Source organism: Pongo abelii, chromosome 6, assembly GCF_028885655.2.
Source record: "Pongo abelii isolate AG06213 chromosome 6, NHGRI_mPonAbe1-v2.0_pri, whole genome shotgun sequence".
NCBI lineage: Eukaryota > Metazoa > Chordata > Mammalia > Primates > Hominidae > Pongo > Pongo abelii.
In genome coordinates this window covers 81,072,689-81,093,402 of record NC_071991.2, presented here as the reverse complement: position 1 = coordinate 81,093,402, position 20,714 = coordinate 81,072,689, and the positions used below count along the sequence as shown (strand labels likewise).

General features: G+C 35.2%; 1 protein-coding gene across 17 annotated transcripts in view; it reads left to right on the top strand.

Annotated features, from left to right (window-relative positions):
* PPP1R9A (protein phosphatase 1 regulatory subunit 9A) overlaps nucleotides 1-20,714 on the top strand; it is a 390,995-nt gene that overhangs the window by 316,004 nt on the left and 54,277 nt on the right. For all 17 annotated transcript variants that reach the window (XM_063726078.1, XM_054559470.2, XM_054559467.2 and 14 more), the window contains one exon: nucleotides 4,446-4,601. In XM_063726078.1, the coding sequence (XP_063582148.1) occupies nucleotides 4,446-4,601 (156 nt within the window). The remainder of the gene's footprint in view (nucleotides 1-4,445; nucleotides 4,602-20,714) is intronic.

Below are 20,714 nucleotides of genomic sequence, written 5' to 3'. Positions count from 1 at the left end.
GTCAAAAGTTACATGTTTACCAAGAGACACAACCTGTTGGTTGTACTTGTTATTAAAATTATGTTATTTTATAAAATATTAAGTGATGTAATATGTGTGTAAAGGAAGTTGTTGTATCTATGAAAACTAAATACAGTGCTTTGGGAAGATTTAATAAAGACTGGCAGCTCAAGAAAATTAGGTATGAGAAGGAAATATAAAAGATAGGGGAAAACCATAAAATTCTAGAGAAATTTTGCATTCATTTTGCCTTGGAAGGATCTTTTTCATCTGTTTTAAAGATGCTACAATAATTTCATACACTATATGTTATGGTTGTAGTTTATACTAGAGTGCATAAAATGTCAGCAGACCCATAAGCCAAGAGGAAGACTTGGCCCTGCAATTAAAAGATGAGCAAATAAATGAATACTTATGTGATTTAAGTTAACATAAAATGGTATGCGTATGTGTGTGTGTTCGTTTGTTTGTCAGTGATTCCTCTCTGTATTGCAATTAACCCACCAGTACTGCTCCCGATTCTTTCAAGGGGGAATTCTATATTCTTGGCCAGGGTAAGCATATTATGAGAGAATAGAAGAGGACAAGAACTTTGGAGCCCACTATACAGAGGTGCAAGTCTTCAAAGTGAATTCAGTGATAGTGTTTAAAGCCGTGGAAGGTGAATTTCAATACAACAGGATTATCCACCCAGGTTTGGGGATGGGACCATTAAAAAATATATTCCCGATTTTTTTTCCTGCAGAACTTTAGTTTCTGTAGACTGGAAGCATCATAGCATAAAAGAAGGAGCATGGGCTTTAAAATATGTTGGACGTAGCTTCAACAACTTAATTAATTGACCTTAGGTATGGTCTGTGAGTCTCAGTTTCCTCAAATTAAGATAGTATGGTAACACCCATATCTCATAGTTGTTGAGGAATGTCCAATGCTGGGCACACAGTAAGTTGCAAAAGTATTGCTCTTTATTTTTTACCCCTTTGTGTGGGGCTACTAAAAATATCATATATTAATCAAAAAGGTAGGTAAAGACATGAAAGGGAAAATTTGCTATCTCTGTCAGTTTTTTACCCAAAAAACTGTTACTGCCACATTTGAAGTGGATTTGCGTGTTAGGACAAAGAATTTCAAGAGTCTCTGGTTACTTGAAAGATTTTTAATTTGAACAGAAATAGAGCTAGATACCAATGGGAATACTTTGTTGTAGTAATTTTGGGTTTTGTTGGTTTTGGGTTTTTTTGGTACAACATTGTTCATCTTCCTTTGTAAATGGCAGATTTAATCCAATCTAATTTTGCGGTTTACAACATTCTGCTGACACATTCCATGGTACTTATTTTGTTTGCAGTGTAACCACAAAAATAATTTCCATTTTCAATAAAATAAAATATTAGAAGAACCTATTTTTCTTAGTCCACTAAGTGTAACTTTTTTATTTCCAGGTATTTATGAGATTCTGTAGTAAATGTATCATCCTAAAGCCTATTCAAGGTTGGAATGGCAAATGATCAGCAAGAGAGAATTATAACATAATGTTTTAAACATGCCATCCTTAGCCTATAATAAGTAATAAGTAGAATCAAGACAGCAAAAGACATATTTGTCCTCAGGATGCTTATAAGGCTAATTGGAGAAAGAAGGCATTAGTAAATGAAAAGATGAAATGAGTGATAAGAATTTTAACAGTACTGCAGGTAATTTGGGTATTGGGAAGGAGAGGATAGTGGCAAAGTCCACAAAAGAATCAAGAAGAATGGTTAACAACTTAATATTTATTAAGATAATTTTCATAATTAAAGTGTATATGGATGACAAAGTGCAACTATACTTAGAGGTAAGAATTGCATATGTTGTGCATACCCTAATCCTGTTATTCACAGTAAGGTTGTTAGTATAATATACTACTGCCTTCTTAACAAGTGACCACAGTTCATTTTCTTGATATTGAAAATCTCCTTAGGAAGTTCTGTATATTACCAAGTTAATGCATTGGCATTCTTGGATTTATTCTTTTAAAAATATTTGCTGAGATCCTGTTATATGTCAGGTCCCATCCTAGGCACATATTTATATTAATTCTCTCACATATAGTGAACAAGTATTTATTTTCAAGCTAGCAAAAGGAAATCAGATTGTTCATTTCAACTCATGTTTAAAACGTGCCACATTGTTATGGCTTAGTCATACTTTAAATTTAGCATAAGAGTTTCTTGAGTCATTCAATGCTGTATATAGTGAATTCTATATACCTGGTTTAAGCCTTCATAATAAAGGCTTGGGTTTTGCTGCCAGTTGTAATGATAGGGTTAAAAACAAGTACACAGTTTTATACCTCTATGTGAAAATTTTTCAGCAAGGTATCTTGAGATTATTTACTTGCCAGTCTTGCTGTATTCCTATTAATTAACTTCACTGGAATTTACCAAGTATTTGTTGGTTCTAGAAATAGGTATGAACAGGAGATGAATTAATTCAAGAATACAAAAGAAAAAAAAAGCCAAATCTGGAATTAGAGTTTTTTAAGATTTGTAGGATCTCATTGTGCTAATAAATAAGTACAAGCTATCTGACCAACCAGTTCCCATTCTTCAGCTACCTTCACCTGCCAATGGCAAAGACACTTGAATTGGTGTTTATAGTTTAGATATTTTCAGACTGATTTCTATAGAGATCTAGAGTTCCAGGTACTCAGGAGATATATAGGATCAAACTGGAGGCCACCAACCTCTTTTCCTTTCAGTCAAATCACCTGTGATTATATTTGGGGAAAGTAAAGGTTCCAACTAACCTGTAACCAGTTTGGAAAATCATTGCTCCACATGGAATATTCTGAGCTTACTTCTATACACAGATGCCGCCAATGTCAAGTTCTCCATGATAATAGCCTCTGTGTGGGGAGGTAGAGTGTGAAGGGTGCTGTGGCAGTGTGTTCATCATGGTCGATGACCTTCAAATTCCTTACTAGAAACTGTGTCTACTTTCAGGCTCTGCAATTTAGAGAAATGTGGAAAAGTTGTAGAGAAATCAGAGCACAACCACAAAGACAATTACAGCAAATTACCTTGGAGGCAACTAGAATTATTTTATTTGAAAAAGAGAAACGTGAAGGCAATTTAATAATGGTCTTTCAGACATTGGGAATTATTAGATTGGGATTAAGGACCAGATTTCCTTCATGTGCAAACATAGGTGGGGGGAAAGGGGAAGTGAGGGGTTCCTGCTTTGGCAGGAAGAATATAATACAGAATCAAAAGAAAAAAAAAAACAGCAATCAGATGCTGAGCCTATTTAATCAAAGGAATAGATCATTCAGTACACTGTTCATGAAAGTTTTTTAAAGGCAATATGAATTCCTGTCTCTGTTTTATGTGTTAGATAACGTGCTACTTGAAGGAACAGGGATGAGTTCAATGAACTTTGTCTTTTTAACCCTGTCAGTGATTTATCTTTAAATTATATCATAAGGTATAGATTTCAAACAATTATTTTGAATTACAGTATCGTAGCTTGATGCTGCCAGGAGAGGATCTACTTTCTAATAAAGTTAAGGAAGTTAGTGGCAAAAAGCAATGTTTATTCCAGGGGTCAGGAACTCAGATACCTACAGGGACAGGTGGGTATTACAAAGGAGTGAAGCTAACAACATAGAACTATATGGCATTAGAAAAATTGTGGGGTATTAGAAAGCATATAACTCTTCTAAAAGGGGCAACCACTACTAACTGGCCAATTGTTATGTCCCAATATGCCTGTATTAACAGATGTTTGGCTTTCTCAAGGAAAGCTGGAAATCTAGAACTTTATGTGAAACATTTTTCTCACATTGACAGAATACTCAGATTTATAAACGTGCTAGGCAGGCAAAACAATACACTTGGTGCAGGCTGCAAGTTAGAAACCTTTGGTTTATTCTTTAGCCCACTAGTTCACCACAATAATTAACAAGCAAACAAAACAGAACTGTTTGAACTCTAAAGCTTAGGAGAATTAATCAGCTAAACCTTTGCAAGGCTTAATTAAGGTCCCTTCCAACTCTGTGATTCATTAAAATCCCCTTCCCTTTTCGTTGCTCCCAGTATTGGGTGACGTATTCACAAAGAGAATTTAAAGAAATGACTTATTTCCCTCAGCAACATAATTTTATTTGGTAAAATAATCAAACACTCAGATTGAAAAAAGAACTCTTGTTTCTATATTAAAGATGCCACGGATACTAGCAGATGTTTAGAAACGCACTTGTATATAGCATAGGTTTGTCACTTTGGATCTTTAAACTAACATTTGTTTATAACATTGGCTGCATGAGGCATGCTTGGCTGAAAAACCTACTTACACTTTTACCATTTGGGTACGTGTCTTAATTTGTCTTTTATAAAATATTTTCAAATAACTCACCTCCATCTGGGGTAAGGACAGCTGGATTTCTGAAATCCCCTTCCTTTCAGACAGGAGAATATGCCACAGATGAAGAAGAAGATGAGGTAGGACCTGTCCTTCCTGGCAGTGACATGGCCATTGAAGTCTTTGAGCTGCCTGAGAATGAGGACGTGTTTTCCCCATCAGACCTGGACACAAGCAAGCTCAGTCACAAGTTCAAAGAGGTATGCCACTAAGCTGCAAAATATTTCTCTATGCCTGTCCGTTTCATTAAGTATATATTTCTGTTCAAATAATATATTAAGAATAATCAGTTTGCAAATCAAAGCTTTTTAATAACAGGTTGTCTTGAGTCTCATTGAATTTCAAGTAGAATTTAAGTAGATCTCATTCCACAATCATTGATTTAAATGCTTATTTGTCATAGTGACATACCTGTAGCCCATAATTTCAAGCAGTAACTTAAATGTGCAGTTTTATGATGTTTAAGTTATACTTTTTCAGTTTTACAGAAGTTTTGGTACCTAGTGATAAGCTTTTCTCTTAAGGCAGAGACTTCCTAAAAAGGCTCTTTTTGTCTTTCTGTTCATGAAATAGGTTTCTAATAAGCATCAGATGGCATACCCAAAGGGTTTACTTGAAGGGAGTTTAATACACAGACTTTGAACAGAGTTAATAGTACTAACAAGGGGTGGTGAAATGCACGGGGACTGGCAACAGCAGGAGGCTGTTACCATCAACATCCGCAGCTTTATAAGATGCACAGCCACTGCTAAAAGCTGCATCCTTGGGGCAAGGGTAAGAATATACCCTGACTCTGCTTTCCTTTTCTGCTGATGCTTCCAAACCCAGGCAAGGGAGTATGGTGATGCAGTCTCAGAGTTTGAAGAGGTCAGACTCCTGAGGCAATGTGCTCTCAGAGAAGGGCCAAGAATAGAACCTTGGGAGAGGAAATGTGGATAACTCTTCTTCCAAAGTAGCTTCTCAGAACCATGACACATGTAAAACAGAAACAGTGATTAATAGGTCCCAAAGCAGTTTATCTTTCATTGTTTTGGAAGAGTATCCTCCATCATTGAAGAGAAATGTGTCATTATTTACAACTTGTTCATTTCTTCTAAAGACTTTCTAAATTAACTGATATCTTCAAACCAAAGAGCAATGCAGAAAAAGAAAAGTTCTGCAGAAAGTGGCTGGGAGGAAGAGGTGTAATCTAGTTACCTGTTTCTCTGCAGCCCTTATTTGGTCAAAGAATATAAGTTATCAAGAAAAGTAGGTAGATGACTTGTTCTCTAAGAATATTTTAACTCACAACCCAACTTTAACAAATATTGAAGGCAGTGAGATCAAAGTAGTATTCCCTGGCAAAAACCTATAATACAGCTCTTTCATTTTGCCAGGTGAGTATGACCCCTAGTCTTTGGTAGATAATTGAGCTGAAAGAAGGGTCCACATTCTTTTATGGAAGGTGAAGACCCTACAGGGCATAGATAATATATGGAAAGTTATATCTTCCATTTTCAAAATTGAGCTAAGGACTCAAAGTTCCATAAATATTGTTTTAAGCATGCACCATTGTGTAGAGTGATCTAGACCAGGGGTTAGCAAATTATGATACATTGTCCAAATCTGGCCTACTTTTTATAAATAAAGTTTTATGTGAACACAAGCATGCCCATCTCTTTATTGTTTGTGGCTGATAACATACTACAACAGCAAAGTTGAGTAGTTGCAATAGAGACTGTATGGCCTGCAAATCCTAAATTATTTGCTTTCTGGCCCTTTACCGAAAAATGTTACTGACCCTGGTGTAGACTGCTGTGTGATCTGGACTCATTCTGTGTAATGTGGCTGATTTATTTTTAGCTTGAGTAACCAGATCTGTAACTTTATTTTAGTTTTGGTTTCTAAGAATTGGAATTTAATCCTCACCTCAATAACAGGCAATATCACATCGTTCCACTTAACAATTCTTTTATCCTCTTTTGTTTTACATTTAACATTAATATATTCATTTCTTCAGAATATTGCCCCTGTGTATCACCTGTGTGGCACTCTTTTGTGACATTTGTATCTTGTACATTGTCACTATCATAGTCTTAAATTTCTTTATGTGATTAATATATATGTCCAAATATTATATAGCACTGGGCACTTTTCACAGGATTATCCACAAAACTTGGGGTGAGTGTGAAGGGTCATATTGTATTAGAGTCTTTACAGAGTTTCATGTTACAGGATTGTCTTAATTATTTTAAGCAAAAGTATGTGTTTTACTACTCGGGCAAAATACATTAGACTGACATTATCTCAATCAGTCATACTTTGGGCCTGTTTTGTATCTATCTTCCTGCTAAGCTCAAAGCTCCCATGTTTTTGCTTATTATCGTGTCCTCAGTCTTTGTACAATTCTTGGCATATAGTTAGTGGTGAAATATTTAAGTAATGAATGGTGTCAAACATATACTGGAATTTGTTGTATGATATAAGACATGTACCCAATTTAATGTTTCCAAATAGCCAACAAAAGTTGGCTAGCCCTTTTATTAAATGCTCCTTTACCAATTTCCCTTTGGTGGGAGGGCCAACATTATTATCTAAAGAATTTGTGCCTTTACCTTCTGAACTACTTATGGCTTCATAGTCTGCTCCATCTTCTCATTTTTCTTCAGTGCAATACTATTAGAATATACATCAATATTGATGAGCTAAGTCACATCATTCCAACTTTTCTCTTCAAAAATGCCTTTATTTTTCAACTTATTCAAGAAAATATTTGAATCACTTTATAAATACCCTTGAAAAATACTCTGCATTTTTTGTTGTAATTATGTTAAACTAGTACATTTCTAGAGAACTGGCATTTTAAAAATCACATTGAATGTTTTAATCCAAGTTCATGGAATATATTTGTTTAATTCAAGCCTTTTTTCTCATCCTCCCTAAAATTTTATCGTGCCCTTTATTCATTATGTAAGTCACATACATACATAAGTTACCTAAGTATCCAGCTATAAGTAACAGAACATATTACTGGAGTGGGTTAAATAAAAGCTGCCACATGGCCAGTCATGGTGGCTCACATCTATAATCTTAGTTCTTTGGGAGGCTGAGGTGGGAAAATGGCTTGAGCTCAGGAGTTCCAAGTTACAGTGAGCAATGAAGGTTGCCACGGCACTCCAGCCTGGGTGACAGAACCACACAAGACCCCATCTCAAATAAACAAAAACTGGGAGGTTTAAGATGGCAGGTAGCAGGCAGGACTGCTGCAGCTTCTGCTTGGATAGACAGAACAGCATGTGGAGACTCACATTGTGAACTTTTGCCCCAAGAACTACCACAGGAAAATACCAGGAAAGCCAAGAGAATCCACAGACCTTTTGAAGGAACTGGATCACCACTGCCAGCTTCCTAAAATGCCAAAAAAGTGTGAGTCTGCTTGCTTTCTCAACAGGGAAGCTCGTGGTTTAGGGTGAGTTCTCAGCCCTGGTCATAAGCTGCCTGGAAATAGACTTGGTGCTGTTGTGGAGGGCACGGTGGGAGTGAGACTGGCCTTTAGGACTCTGGGCTGCGTGGGAGCGGAGTGAGGCCTATGACTGCCGGCTTTCTCCCACTTCCCTGGTGGTGTATATGACTCATCAGAGGCAGCCATAATCCCCCTGGGAATATAACTCCATTGGACTAGGAACCACAACCTCCTCCCCCACAGCAGCCATAGCAAGCCCCACCAAAGGAGAGACTGAGCTAAGACGCTCCTGTCCCTTCCCCAACCTGGTGGTATTACTCTACGCCCGCCCCCCCCCCTCCCCCCACCGGTAGCTGAAGACAAAGGTTATAATCTCTTGGGAGCTCTATGGCCCTGCTGACTGCCTGAGAAACCTTAATACTTGACCAGGTGTCCCTAGGGCAAATTTGCATCCTCCCTATAGGACCCCAGTTCATATGCTCTTGAAAATGCCAACTCCTGGCTGGAATCCAACCAATACAAGACCAGCACACTAAACAAAAATACAACCAAGGACCCTGCAGAGTCCACTTCACTCCCCTGCTACCTCCATCAAAGCAGGTGCTGGTATCCATGGCTACAAGACCTGAAGATGGATCACATCACAGTACTCTTTGCAGATACTCCCAAGTACCAGCACAGAGCCTGGTAGCTCCGCTGGGTGGCTAGATCCAGAAAAGCAAAAATAATCACTACATTTCAGCTCTCAGGAAACCCCATTCCTAGGGGAAGGGAGAGAACACCAAATCAAGGCAGCACACTGTGGGACAAAAGAATCTGAACAGTAGCCCTTGAATCCCAGATCTTCCCTCTGATGTAGTCTATCCAAATGAGAAAGAATTAGAAAAACAATTCTGGTGTATGACAAAAAAAGATTCTTTAACACCCCCAAAAGATCATACCAGTTAGCCAGCAATGGATCCAAACCAAGATGAAATCTCTGAATTGCCAGAAAGATATTTTAGAAGGTCAATTATTAAGCTAATCAAGGAGGCACCAGAGGAAGGTGAAGTCCAACTTAAAGACATCAAAAACATAATACAGGAAATGAAAGAAAGTTTTTCAGTGAAATAGATAGCATAAATAAAAAAACAGTCACAACTTCTGGAAATCAAGGACACACAGAAGTGCAAAATGCACTGGAAAGTCTCAGCAGTAGAATCGAACAAGCAGAAGAAAGAACTTCAGAGCTTGAAGACAAGGCTTTCAAATTAACCCAGTCCACCAAAGACAAATAAAAAAGGATTTTAAAAAATGAGTAAAGCCTCCAAAAATTTGGGACTATGTTAAATGTCCAAACTAAAAATAATTAGTGTTCCTGAGGAAGGAGAGAAATCTAAAAGTTTGGAAAACATATTTGAGGGAATAATTGAGGAAAACCTCCCCAAAAGAAAGAGAAACAAATCCTCGAAATACACCAAAATAGAACCGTCTTCAAGCATAAATCTCACAGGACCTTTATAACAATAACACAATAGAAAAAAAAAAGGTATTCAAGCAATAAATAGCACAGTGAGTAGAATAGTACCTCACATGTCAATACTAACATTGAATGTAAATGGCCTAAATGCTCCACCTAAAAGATACAGAATGGCAGAATGGATAAGAATTCACCAACCAAGTTTCTGCTGTCTTCAGAAAACTCACCTAACACATAAGGACTCACATAAACTTAAGGTAAAGGGGTGGAAAAAGATACTGTATGCAAATGGACACCAAAAGCAAGTAGGAGTAGCTATTCTTAGACAAAACAAACTAAAGCAACAGCAGTTAAAAAAAGACAAAGAGAGAAATTATATAATGATAAAAGGACTAGTCCAACAAGAAAATATTACAATTCTAACTATATTTGCAGCTAACACTGGAGCTCCGAAATTTATTACTGTTAGACCTAAGAAATGAGATAGATGGCAACACAATAATAGTGAGGGACTTTCATATTCTACTGTCAGCACTAGACAGGTAGGTCATCAAGACAGAAAGTCAACAAAGAAACAATAGGCTTAAACTATACCCTCAACAAATGGACTTCACAGATACTTGTGGAACATTCTACCCAACAATTACAGAATATACATTCTATTCATCAGCACATGGAACTTCTCCAAGATAGACCTTATGATAGGCCACAAAACAAGTCTCAGTAAATTTAAGAAAATTGAAATTATCTCAAGTTCTCTAAGACCACAGTGAAATAAAATTGGAAATCAACTCTGAAAGGCACCCTCAAAACAATGCAAATACATGGTAATTAAATAACCCTGCTCCTGAATGATTGTTGGGTCAACAATCAAGATGGAAATTTAAAACTTATTTGAACTATACGATAATAGTGACACAACCTGTCAAAACCTCTGGGATACAGCAAAAGCAGTGCTAAGAGGAAAGTTTATAGCATTAAATACCTACATCAAAAAGTCTGAAAGGGCACAAACTGACAATCTAAGGTCCCACTTCACAGAACTGAAGAAACAAGAACAATCCAAACCCAAACCCAGCAGAAGAAAAGAAATAATGAAGATCAGAGAAAAACTAAATCAAATTGAAACAAACAAATACAAAAGATAAATGAAATAAAAAGCTGGTTCTTTGAAAAGATAAATAAAATTGATAGATCTCTAGCGAGATTAACCAAGAAGAGAGAAGATCCAGATAAGCTCAGTTACAAATGAAACGGGAGATATTACAGCTGATACCACAGAAATAGAAAAGATCATTCAAGGCTACTATGAACACCTTTACACGCATAAACTAGAAAATCTAGAGGAGATGTTTAAATTCCTGGAAATATACAATCATCCTAGATTAAACCAGGAAGATATAAAAATCTCTGAACAGACCAATAGCAGGCAGAGAGATTGAAATGGTAATTTTAAAAAAATTGCCAACAATGAGGAAAGGATTCCCTATTTAATAAATAGTGTTAGGAAAACTGGCTAGCCATATGCAGAAAACTGAAACTGGACCCCTTCCTTACACCTTACGCAAAAATTATTTCAAGATGGATTAAAGACTTAAACATAACATCTAAAACCATAAAAACCCTAGAAGAAAACCCAGGCAATACTATTCAGGACACAAGCATGGGCAAAGACTTCGTGGCTAAAACACGAAAAGCAATAGCAACAAAAGCCAAAGTTGACAAATGGGATCTAATTAATCTAAAGAGCTTCTGTATAGCAAAAGAAACTATTATCAGAGTGAACAGGCAACCTACAGAATGGGAGAAAATTTTTGCAATCTATCCATCTGACAAAGGGCTAATATCCAGAATCTACAAGGAACTTAAACAAATTTACAAGAAAAAAACAACCCCATCAAAAAGTGGGCTAAGGATATGAACAGACACTTTTCAAAACAAGAAATTTATGCGGCCAACAAACATATGAGAAAAAGCTTATCATCACTGGTCATTAGAGAAATGTGAATCAAAACAACAATGAGATACCATCTCATACCAGTTAGAATGACAATCACTAAAAAGTCAGGAAACAACAGATGCTGGAGAGGATGTGGAGAAATAGGAATGCTTTTAAACTGTTGGTGGGAGTGTAAATTAGTTCAACCACTGTGGAAGACAGTGTGGCGATTCCTCAAGGATCTAGAACCAGAAATACCATTTGACCCAGCGATCCCATTACTGAGTATATACCCAAAGGATTATAAATCATTCTACTATAAAGACACATGCACACGTATGTTTATTGCAGCACTGTTCACAATAGCAAAGACTTGGAACCAACCCAAATGCCCATCAATGATAGACTGGATAAAGAAAATGTGGCACATATACAGCATGGAATACTATGGAGTCATAAAAAAGGATGAGTTAATGTCCTTTGCAGGGACATGGATGAAGCTGGAAACCATCATTCTCAGCAAACTAACACAGGAACAGAAAACCAAACACCACATGTTCTCACTCATAAGTGGGAGTTGAACAATGAGAAGATATGGGCACAGGGAGGGGAACATCACACACCGGGGCCTGTCAGGGGGTGGGGGGCAAGGGGAGGGATAGCATTAGAAATACCTAATGTAGATGACGGTTGATGGGTGCAGCAGCCTACCATGGCACATGTATACCTATGTAACAAAACTGCATGTTTTGCACATGTATCCCAGAACTTAAAGTATAATAAAAATAGAAAAAATAATGTAAAAAGTTGCCAACGAAAATAGTCCAGAACCATACACATTCACAGCTGAATTCTGTCAGACATTCAAAGAAGAATTGGTACCAATCCTATTGACACTTTTCCAAAAGACAGAGAAAGAGGGAATCCTTCCTAAATCATTCTATGAAACTGGTATCACCCTAATACCCAAACCGGGAAAGGACATAACAAAAAAAGAAAACTACAGACCAACATCCCTGATGAACATGGGTGCAGAAATTCTCAACAAAATGCTAGTGAACTGAATCCAACAGTATATCAAAAAGATAACCTACCATGATCAAGTGGATTTCATACCAGGGATGCAGGAATGATTTAACATATGCAAGTCAATAAATGTGATACATCACATAAACAGAATTAAAATTTAAAAATCACATGGTCATCTCAATAGATGCAGAAAAAGCATTTGACAGAATTCAGCATCCCTTTATGATGAAAATCATCAGCAAAATAGGCATAGAAGAGACATACCTTAAGGTAATAAAAGCCACCTATGACAGACCCACAACCAACATTATACTGAGCGGGGACAAGTTGAAAGCATTCCCCGTGAAAACTGGAACAAGACAAGGATGCCCACTTTCAGTACTTCCATTCAACATAGTACTGGAAGTCCTAGACAGAGCAAACAAGAAAAAGAAAGAAAGGGCATCCAAATCAGTAAAGAGGAAGCCAAACTGTCACTGTTTGCTGTTGATATGATTGTATACCTAGAAAACCCTAAAGACTCATCCAAAAAGTTCCTAGAACTGGTAAATGAATTCAGCAAAGTTTCAGAATACAAAATTAATGTACACAAATCAGTAGCTCTGCTATACACCAACAGCGACCAAGCTGAGAATCGGATCAAGAACTCAATGCCTTTCACAATAGCTGCAAAGAAAAATAAAATACTTAGGAATATACCTAACCAAGAAGGTAAAAGACCTCTATAAGGAAAACTACAAAACACTGCTGAAAGAAACCATAGATGACACAAACAAATGGAAACACATTCCATGCTCATGGATGGGTAGAATCAATATTGTGAAAATGACCATATTGCAAAAAGCAATATACAAATTCCATGCAATTCCCATCAAAATACCACCATCATTCTTCACAGTACCATTCAGGACTAAAATTCATATGGAACCAAAAAAGAGCCCACATAGCCAAAGGAAGGCTAAGCAAAAAACACATTTGGAGGCATCACATTACCCAACTTCAAACTATAGTATAAGTCACCAACATAGCATGGTACTGGTATAAAATTAAGCACATAGACCAATGGAGCAGAATAGAGAACCCAGAAATAAACCCAAATATTTACAGCCAACTGATGTTCAACAAAGCAAACAAAAACAGCGTGGGGAAAGGACACACTATTAACAAATGGTGCTGGGATAATTGGCAAGCCAGATGTAGAAGACTACAACTGGATGCTCATCTCTCAACTTATACAAAAATCAACTCAAGATGGATCTAAGACTTAAATCTAAGATCTGAAACCATAAAAATTCTAGACGATAACATCAGAAAAACTCTTCTAAACACTGGCTTAGGCAAAGAGTTCATGACCAAGAATCCAAAAGCAAATGCAACCAAAACAAAGGTAAATAGATGGGACGTAATTAAACTAAAAAGCTTCTGTTCAGCGAAAGAAACAATCAGCAGAGTAAACAGACAATCCACAGACTGGGAGAAAGTCTTTGCCATCTATACATCTGACGAACGAATATCCAGAATTCACAAAGAACTCAAACAAATCAGCAAGACGAAACAAACAATCCCATCAAAAAGTGGGCTAAGGACATGAATGAATAGACAGTTCTCAAAAGAAGGTAAACAAATGTCCAACAAACATATGGAAAAATGCTCAACATCACTAATTATCAGGGAAATGTAAATCAAAATCACAATGTGATACCACCTCACTCCTGCAAGAATGGCCATAATAAAAAAATTAAAAAATAACAGATGTTGGCATGGATGTGGTGAAAAGGGAACAACTTTTACACTGTTGGTGGGAATGTAAACTAGTACAACCACTATGGAAAACAGTGTGGAGATTCCTTAAAGAACTAAAAGTAGATCTATCATTTGATCCAGTGGAAAAGAACTCATTGTATGGAAAAGATACTTGCACATACATGTTTATAGCAGCACAATTTGCATTTGCAAAAATATGGAACCAGCCCAAATGCCCATCAATCAATGAGTGGATAAAGAAAATGTGGTTTATATGTACCATGGAATACTACTCAGCCATAAAAAGGAAAGAAATAATGGCATTCACAGCAACCTGGATGGAATTGGAGACGATTATTCTAAGTGAAGTAACTCAGGAATGGAAAACCAAACATTGTATGTTCTCACTTAAATGTGGGAGCTAAGCTGTGGGTACACAAAGGCATGAGTGATATGTTGGACTTTGGGGACTCGAGTGAAAAGGTGGGGTGGAGGTTAAAGACTACACATTGGGTACAGTGTACACTGCTCAGGTGATGGGTTTACCAAAACCTCAGAAATCACCACTAAATAATTTTTTAATGTAACCAAACACCACCTGTTCCCCAAAAACCTATTATAACAAGAAAAAAAAATTTTTAACTGCCACAAAGATTATATTTGCTTCAATATAAATTAGGAAGTTTTTCCATTTTTTTTTATTTTCAGAAATTACTTTTATAAAAGAGACTTAATGATGTAGATAAGATAGAAAGTTCCGTTCCTGGAAGTTTGTTATTATTCAGCTTTTAATTCAGCATATTAAAGGTAATGGCAAAAACCACAATTATTTTTGCACCAACCTTATATAAACCATCTGTGCATTAGTGGAGGAATATTTTAAGTACCTTTCATAATAATTATTACTCTGTTCAAGTTTTCAATTTCAGGGGGACAATTTTGATATTTTGCATTTTTCAAGAAATTTAGATATTTCCTTTAGGCTATTATACTTATTAACTTATATTTTTATAAAATAATTTTTAAGTATTGAAGTATTTTGTATTTATAAGTAGTTATCCCTTTTATATTCTTTCTTCTCTTTCTTTGAATATTTTTACTTTTTTAGGTTTTTTGTAGAATTTTATCTGTCATTCTAGCTTTTTAGTTCCTAATTGTTTCTTCTTTGATTAAAAAAAAGAAAAAAACAAAGACCAATATTTCTTTTTTCTTTCTTCTTTTTTTCTTCTTTGTTGATCAATTGCACTTAGTTTATTTATTTTTAATAACTCTTACATTCTGACACCTGTACTGACTTTTTTATGAATATTGCTTTAACTACGTCACAATTTTTTACATATAGAATGCCATTGTTATTTATATGTATTTTTTCTTGCAATTTTCTTTTTAACAAAAGAATGATATAGTGGTTTTTTTCATTTTCCAGACATATAGAACTTTATTTTGCTATATTGTGTTATGGGTTGCAACTTTATTGCACTCTGATCAGAAAATATATTCCATATAATAGCTATTGTGTAGAATTTTTTAGATATTTTATATTAATAGCTTGATACATAAAGTTTTTATTTAATATTCCTCATGTATGCAAAAAGCACCCTTGTTCCATGTTTAGATGTGAAGTTTATGTGTGTGTATGTGTATATATATATATTTTTTTTATGGTTTTTTGTGTTTTTTTTGAAATGGAGTCTCACTCTGTCTCCCAGGCTGGAGAGCAGTGGTGCCATCTCAGTTCACTGCAACCTCTGCCTCCTGGGTTCAAGTGATTCTCCTACTTCAGCCTCCCAAGTAGCTGGGATTACAAGTACGCGCCACCACACCCAGCTAATTTTTGTATTTTTAGTAGAGACGTGGTTTCGCCATGTTGGCCAGGCTGTTCTCAAACTCCTGACCTCAGGTGATCCACCCACCTTGGCCTGCCAAAGTGCTAGGATTACAGGCATGAGCCACCATGCCCAGCCATATTTTTTTATATATAAATAAGATTAATAATACAAACACATATACACATTTTTTCTATACTATGGCTTATATTTTGTCTATTTGATCTACCAAATCTGAAAAAACATATATTAAAATCACCAGTTACCATCATTTATTTCTTCCTGTAATCCTACCAGTGGTAGTTTTAGATATTTTACATCTTTGTTGTTAACTGCATATATGTTGAGGATTATTACAACTTCTTTATTTATAACATCTCTCTTGTCCCTTATGGTGCACTTGTCCCAAATTATATTTTGTCTCATAGTAAAAAATTAACTCTGGCTTTCTCTTGCTTTATATTTGTTTCACAGCATCTGTTTTTTCCATCTCTTTATTTTCAACCATTCTGTATTCTTTTGTTTAAATATGTTTCCTTTAGGCAACCTATTTCTACATCTTACTTTTATAATACTCTGCGAGTATTTTTTCAGTTAGTTGGTGAGTTCAATGTATTTACATTTACCTTAATAACTTTAATATTAGAACTTATGTATGCCACCTTATTTCATATTTTACAATGTCCATTCTTTCTTCTTGTTTCCTTTTTAAGTCTTTCTACCTACTTGCCACTAGGTACATCAAATTTTCATCTGCTGCTTAAAAGTTATACATTTGTATTTTATTACCTTGACTTATTTTGACTTAGTCTTAGGTTATTTTTTCCTGGCAATATATAAAGCAGATCAATATCTATGTCTTTATTGTTTAACAAAATAATATCCATAGCATACCATCCTCTACCTCTCCTCTTGTTGCCAACTTTTTGTATTTCAGGAGTTTTAGTTACATATATTTGTAAGTGTACTTTTTACAAAATAATTAGTTCCAGCTCACCTATACGTCTTTCTATCCAACTGTAATGGGATTCTGGTGCTGCCCTAGTGTTAATTCACTATTATCTCTGGTGCCGCAGCTTACCTACCACATTACACCAAAGGTTTCTACCAAAGGCACCAAAGGATAATAAGTTAGTGTCTAGGAGGTCTAATCTTCAGGGCCTGAAATAGGCTATCCCTGATGTACCTCCAGATACAGGCTTACCCAGGTTATGTGGAGAAGACTAAAGATTAAATTGCTGGCCCCCATTCCTGGTTACTGTACTCTCCTGCTTCAGATCCTCAGTTTTCCAAAGACATCTGCAACTACTTGTGTTCTGTATGAGTTTCTCATCAGCTGTTTTATTAATTGATGAATAAGACCCTTAAGCCCATACAAACTCTATTTTTCTTTTTTGGCATCTCCAAAGTTGAATTCAAGAGAGACAGGGAATAGCTCATGTTAGTTTGCTATGTTGTACTGCACTGGCACTTTCCCCCTCCCTAACTTTGTATTTTTATTTATTCCATCATCCTATTTCTCTTAGGAATGTTTGATTACTCATATTCTAACTTCTTGCAACCAATGCTGAATTTATTGTCATACCTGATTGTTTAAATATGAGAGCAGTTAAAATTATGAACCTGTCTCTTATTATGCCTTTAGCCACATCTCGTTTCAATGTACATTCCTCATTTTCATCCCTTCATAAATAGTCTATATTTTTTATTTTTACTTTCATTTTCTCTTTGACTTGAACAATTGAGGAAACTTTTTTATTTGTAACTTTTTAATCTATTTAATGTTTTATTACATTGAGGCGAGATAATAGTGTCTTTTCAAGTTTTTCTTTTTTTGAATGTGATGCTTTTATTGTAGACTAATATGGGTGTTTTTGGTAAAAGTGACATGATGTGTTTTAGACCTTCTGGATCCATATTCATTTTTCCTTACTTAATCTAGGAAATTGAGAATTATATATACTGAAATTATACCTCATTGTTGTATTTTGTGTCTTACAGCTTTGGTTATCTATGTTGATGGCATGTTGAAAGTACATAAAATATGACTTCAAGATTTATCAACCTTTAAGTATACTTTGATGTTAATATTCTTACTGCTACTTTTGTTTGCAGTTGCTGGATAAACACCAGTGTATAAGTGTGTACCTATTTTTAACATAAACCTAATTGTAGCACTTTGTTTTATAGTAGCTTTAAAATAATATAATCACCTGTGGTTCCAGCTACTCAGAGGGCTGAGTTGGGAGGATCACGTTAGCCTGGGAGGTAGAGGCTTCAGTTGAGTGGTGATTGTGCCATTGCACCCCAATCTTTGCAAGAGAGTGAGACCTTGTCTCAAAATAAATAAAAAAATAAAAATATAATATTGGAATCTGTATTTTTTACTAAGAAAATTTAACCAATTTAAGTTTATAATTATAATTATGCAAGGTATAGGTGTTCCCACCTTATTTTATGCTATGTTTCTTTTATGTTTATTGGCTTTCACACTAAGGCTTGTCTTTAAGTTTTTGAAAAGTGTTTAAAAATTTAAGGACAAAATAAAAATTAAAATATTAAAAATGAAATTAAAATTTAATTTAAAAATGAAAAATTAACAAAATATAATTTGAATTCAAATAATCATTTGAATGTTTCATATGGAAGATTTTGATACAATCTTGGGTTCTAAGCAAGATTATTAAAATATAATTGTTACATTTTTAAAAAACTTATGTTTTTGGTTAGTTTTCTAATGATATTTACAACAGATAGTTATGTTCTTAGGTTGATCAGTATCCACTATTATTCCTTTTAAAGAATAATTTCTTCATTCTTATATTCTGAATTTTTTCTCATTCTCAGAGTATATCTTTAAGTAATTTATTAAGTATTTGTGGAGGATATAGTTTCCATGAGCTTCCCATACTGAGAATGACATTCTAATTCATTTATGAACTTCTTCCCTGAAAAAGTGGTAGGGCAAGTTTTATTGTTTTAAGTGTGTTTTAAAGGAAAAGTCTAACATAAAGCTTGCATTTGGATGCTTGTATTGTTTCCACCTTGTACTTTAAAAATTTTTAGCACAATTTATTGAAATAGGCCTTCTTTCATTGATTATTTGTCTTTTTAATTTGCTTTCATTGCTCTGTTTGTTTTTGTTTTGTTTTCATTTTAGTTCATTAATGTTTCCTTCAGTTTTTTTCCTATTTCTGTTTTTTTTCTAGAAACACTGTCATCAGTATCTATTACGTTTTTTATGGTTTTATTTTATTTGTTTTTTTTTCTGTGTCTGAGATTGTTTCTTAAATTTGTCTTGTCATATCAGCGATTTTATTTTTTGTAGCATTAATTATGCTTTTTGTTAATTTTTTATTCGGTAAAATATACCTGTATAGTTTACTGTCTTTACCATTTTAAGTGTACAGTTTAATTGTAATTAAATATGCTTTTAAATTCAAATTCATTTATGCTTTTTAGCACTTCTAACATGACTTAATTCTCTTATTAAATGTTTAGTTTTCTTACTCTTCATTCTTTCTTGCTTTTCTTTACTTTCTCTTCATCCTAGAATTTCAAAAAGTGATCTTAAAATATTTTTTTACTTATGGGATATATCATTTTGACAAGTTTACTTATTTGTGTGTTCAAGTTGATATTTTCTTTACCTTGATTTGCAGTATTTGTTAATAGACCTGTTTATGGTGGCCTGTTTTTTCTTTCCTTATCTTGAAATGAGACAAAAATCTTTTAGTAATTGGTTAGTCAGTAATTATTCACTTTTTGATGATGAATCTCATTTCTAGACTTAGATCAGGAGGGATATTTAGGTACCTCGTTTCCAACCCAGTTGCTATTTTCTAGCAGTCTGACATCTAGGGCAATTCTCTGTACTAAGGTGAGATACTCCCAAGTATTGCCACACAGTTCTCTAAGTTAAAGAGATAAAAAAGGTAATTTCCAGTCTTCACTGCTACCAAGGCACTTACTGAAGCCACCCATGTCTATATAGGTCTGCAGCTGAAAGTATGCAGTGTGCCATGCATCAGCCACCTTCCTGCATTTCCCCCAACAGTCGCTTTCTGAGCAAATATGGAATACTGAGGAAGTTAGAGAGCCCGGTTTGAGGCCCCATTCCTGGGCAAGACAGTAGGTGTTGTCCACTTTTTGCTTGGGACAGAATGGCTCTCAAGCCATCAGCGAGGGTGGTACAAAGTGTCTCCCTGATGTCAAAGGGGATCTTAGATAGATTTTTCTTAATTCAACTTCATGACTCTTTTATATTCTATGAACTGTTGTTTTTAGTTGTGGTGTTCATTTTTGATTATGAGTTTTTCTGTTTTTAATGTGATTTCACTGGCAGTTTAATGGAAGGTACAGCAAGGCTGGCTCAGGAACTGTTAGCCAGGTGCCATTTAAACTGACTGTCCGATTTCTCCCTTGCCATTCCTCCTCAGGAGTCACAGCAATTGCAACAATTAAAAAAATTCGACATTTCTCTTGAAGAAAAAATGGAGTCTAAAAGTTGGTTTATTTTATTTATTCAATTCTATGAAAAAGAATCTAGAAATGATATAAAATGCATGGGATAATAACATTAAGTTATCTTTATGGAAGTTTCCACTACCATGTAGGGAAGCTATAAATTGCTGCCTACTTAATAGCAAACAGTTACTTATTTAAAAAAGACTTCTAATTACAGGCCATCAACTATATCCAGCAGCAGCATCATTAATGACAAGTTTATGAGTACCTACTTAGGGAGTGACCTTGTTAGAGAAGCTCACCCTATGCTACATATGCTGCCATTAGTGTTACCATTCAGATTAGATTGTGATATTGTTCAGTCAGCCAGTTTTAGTTCATTTTGCATACATGATTCCCTAAGTAAAA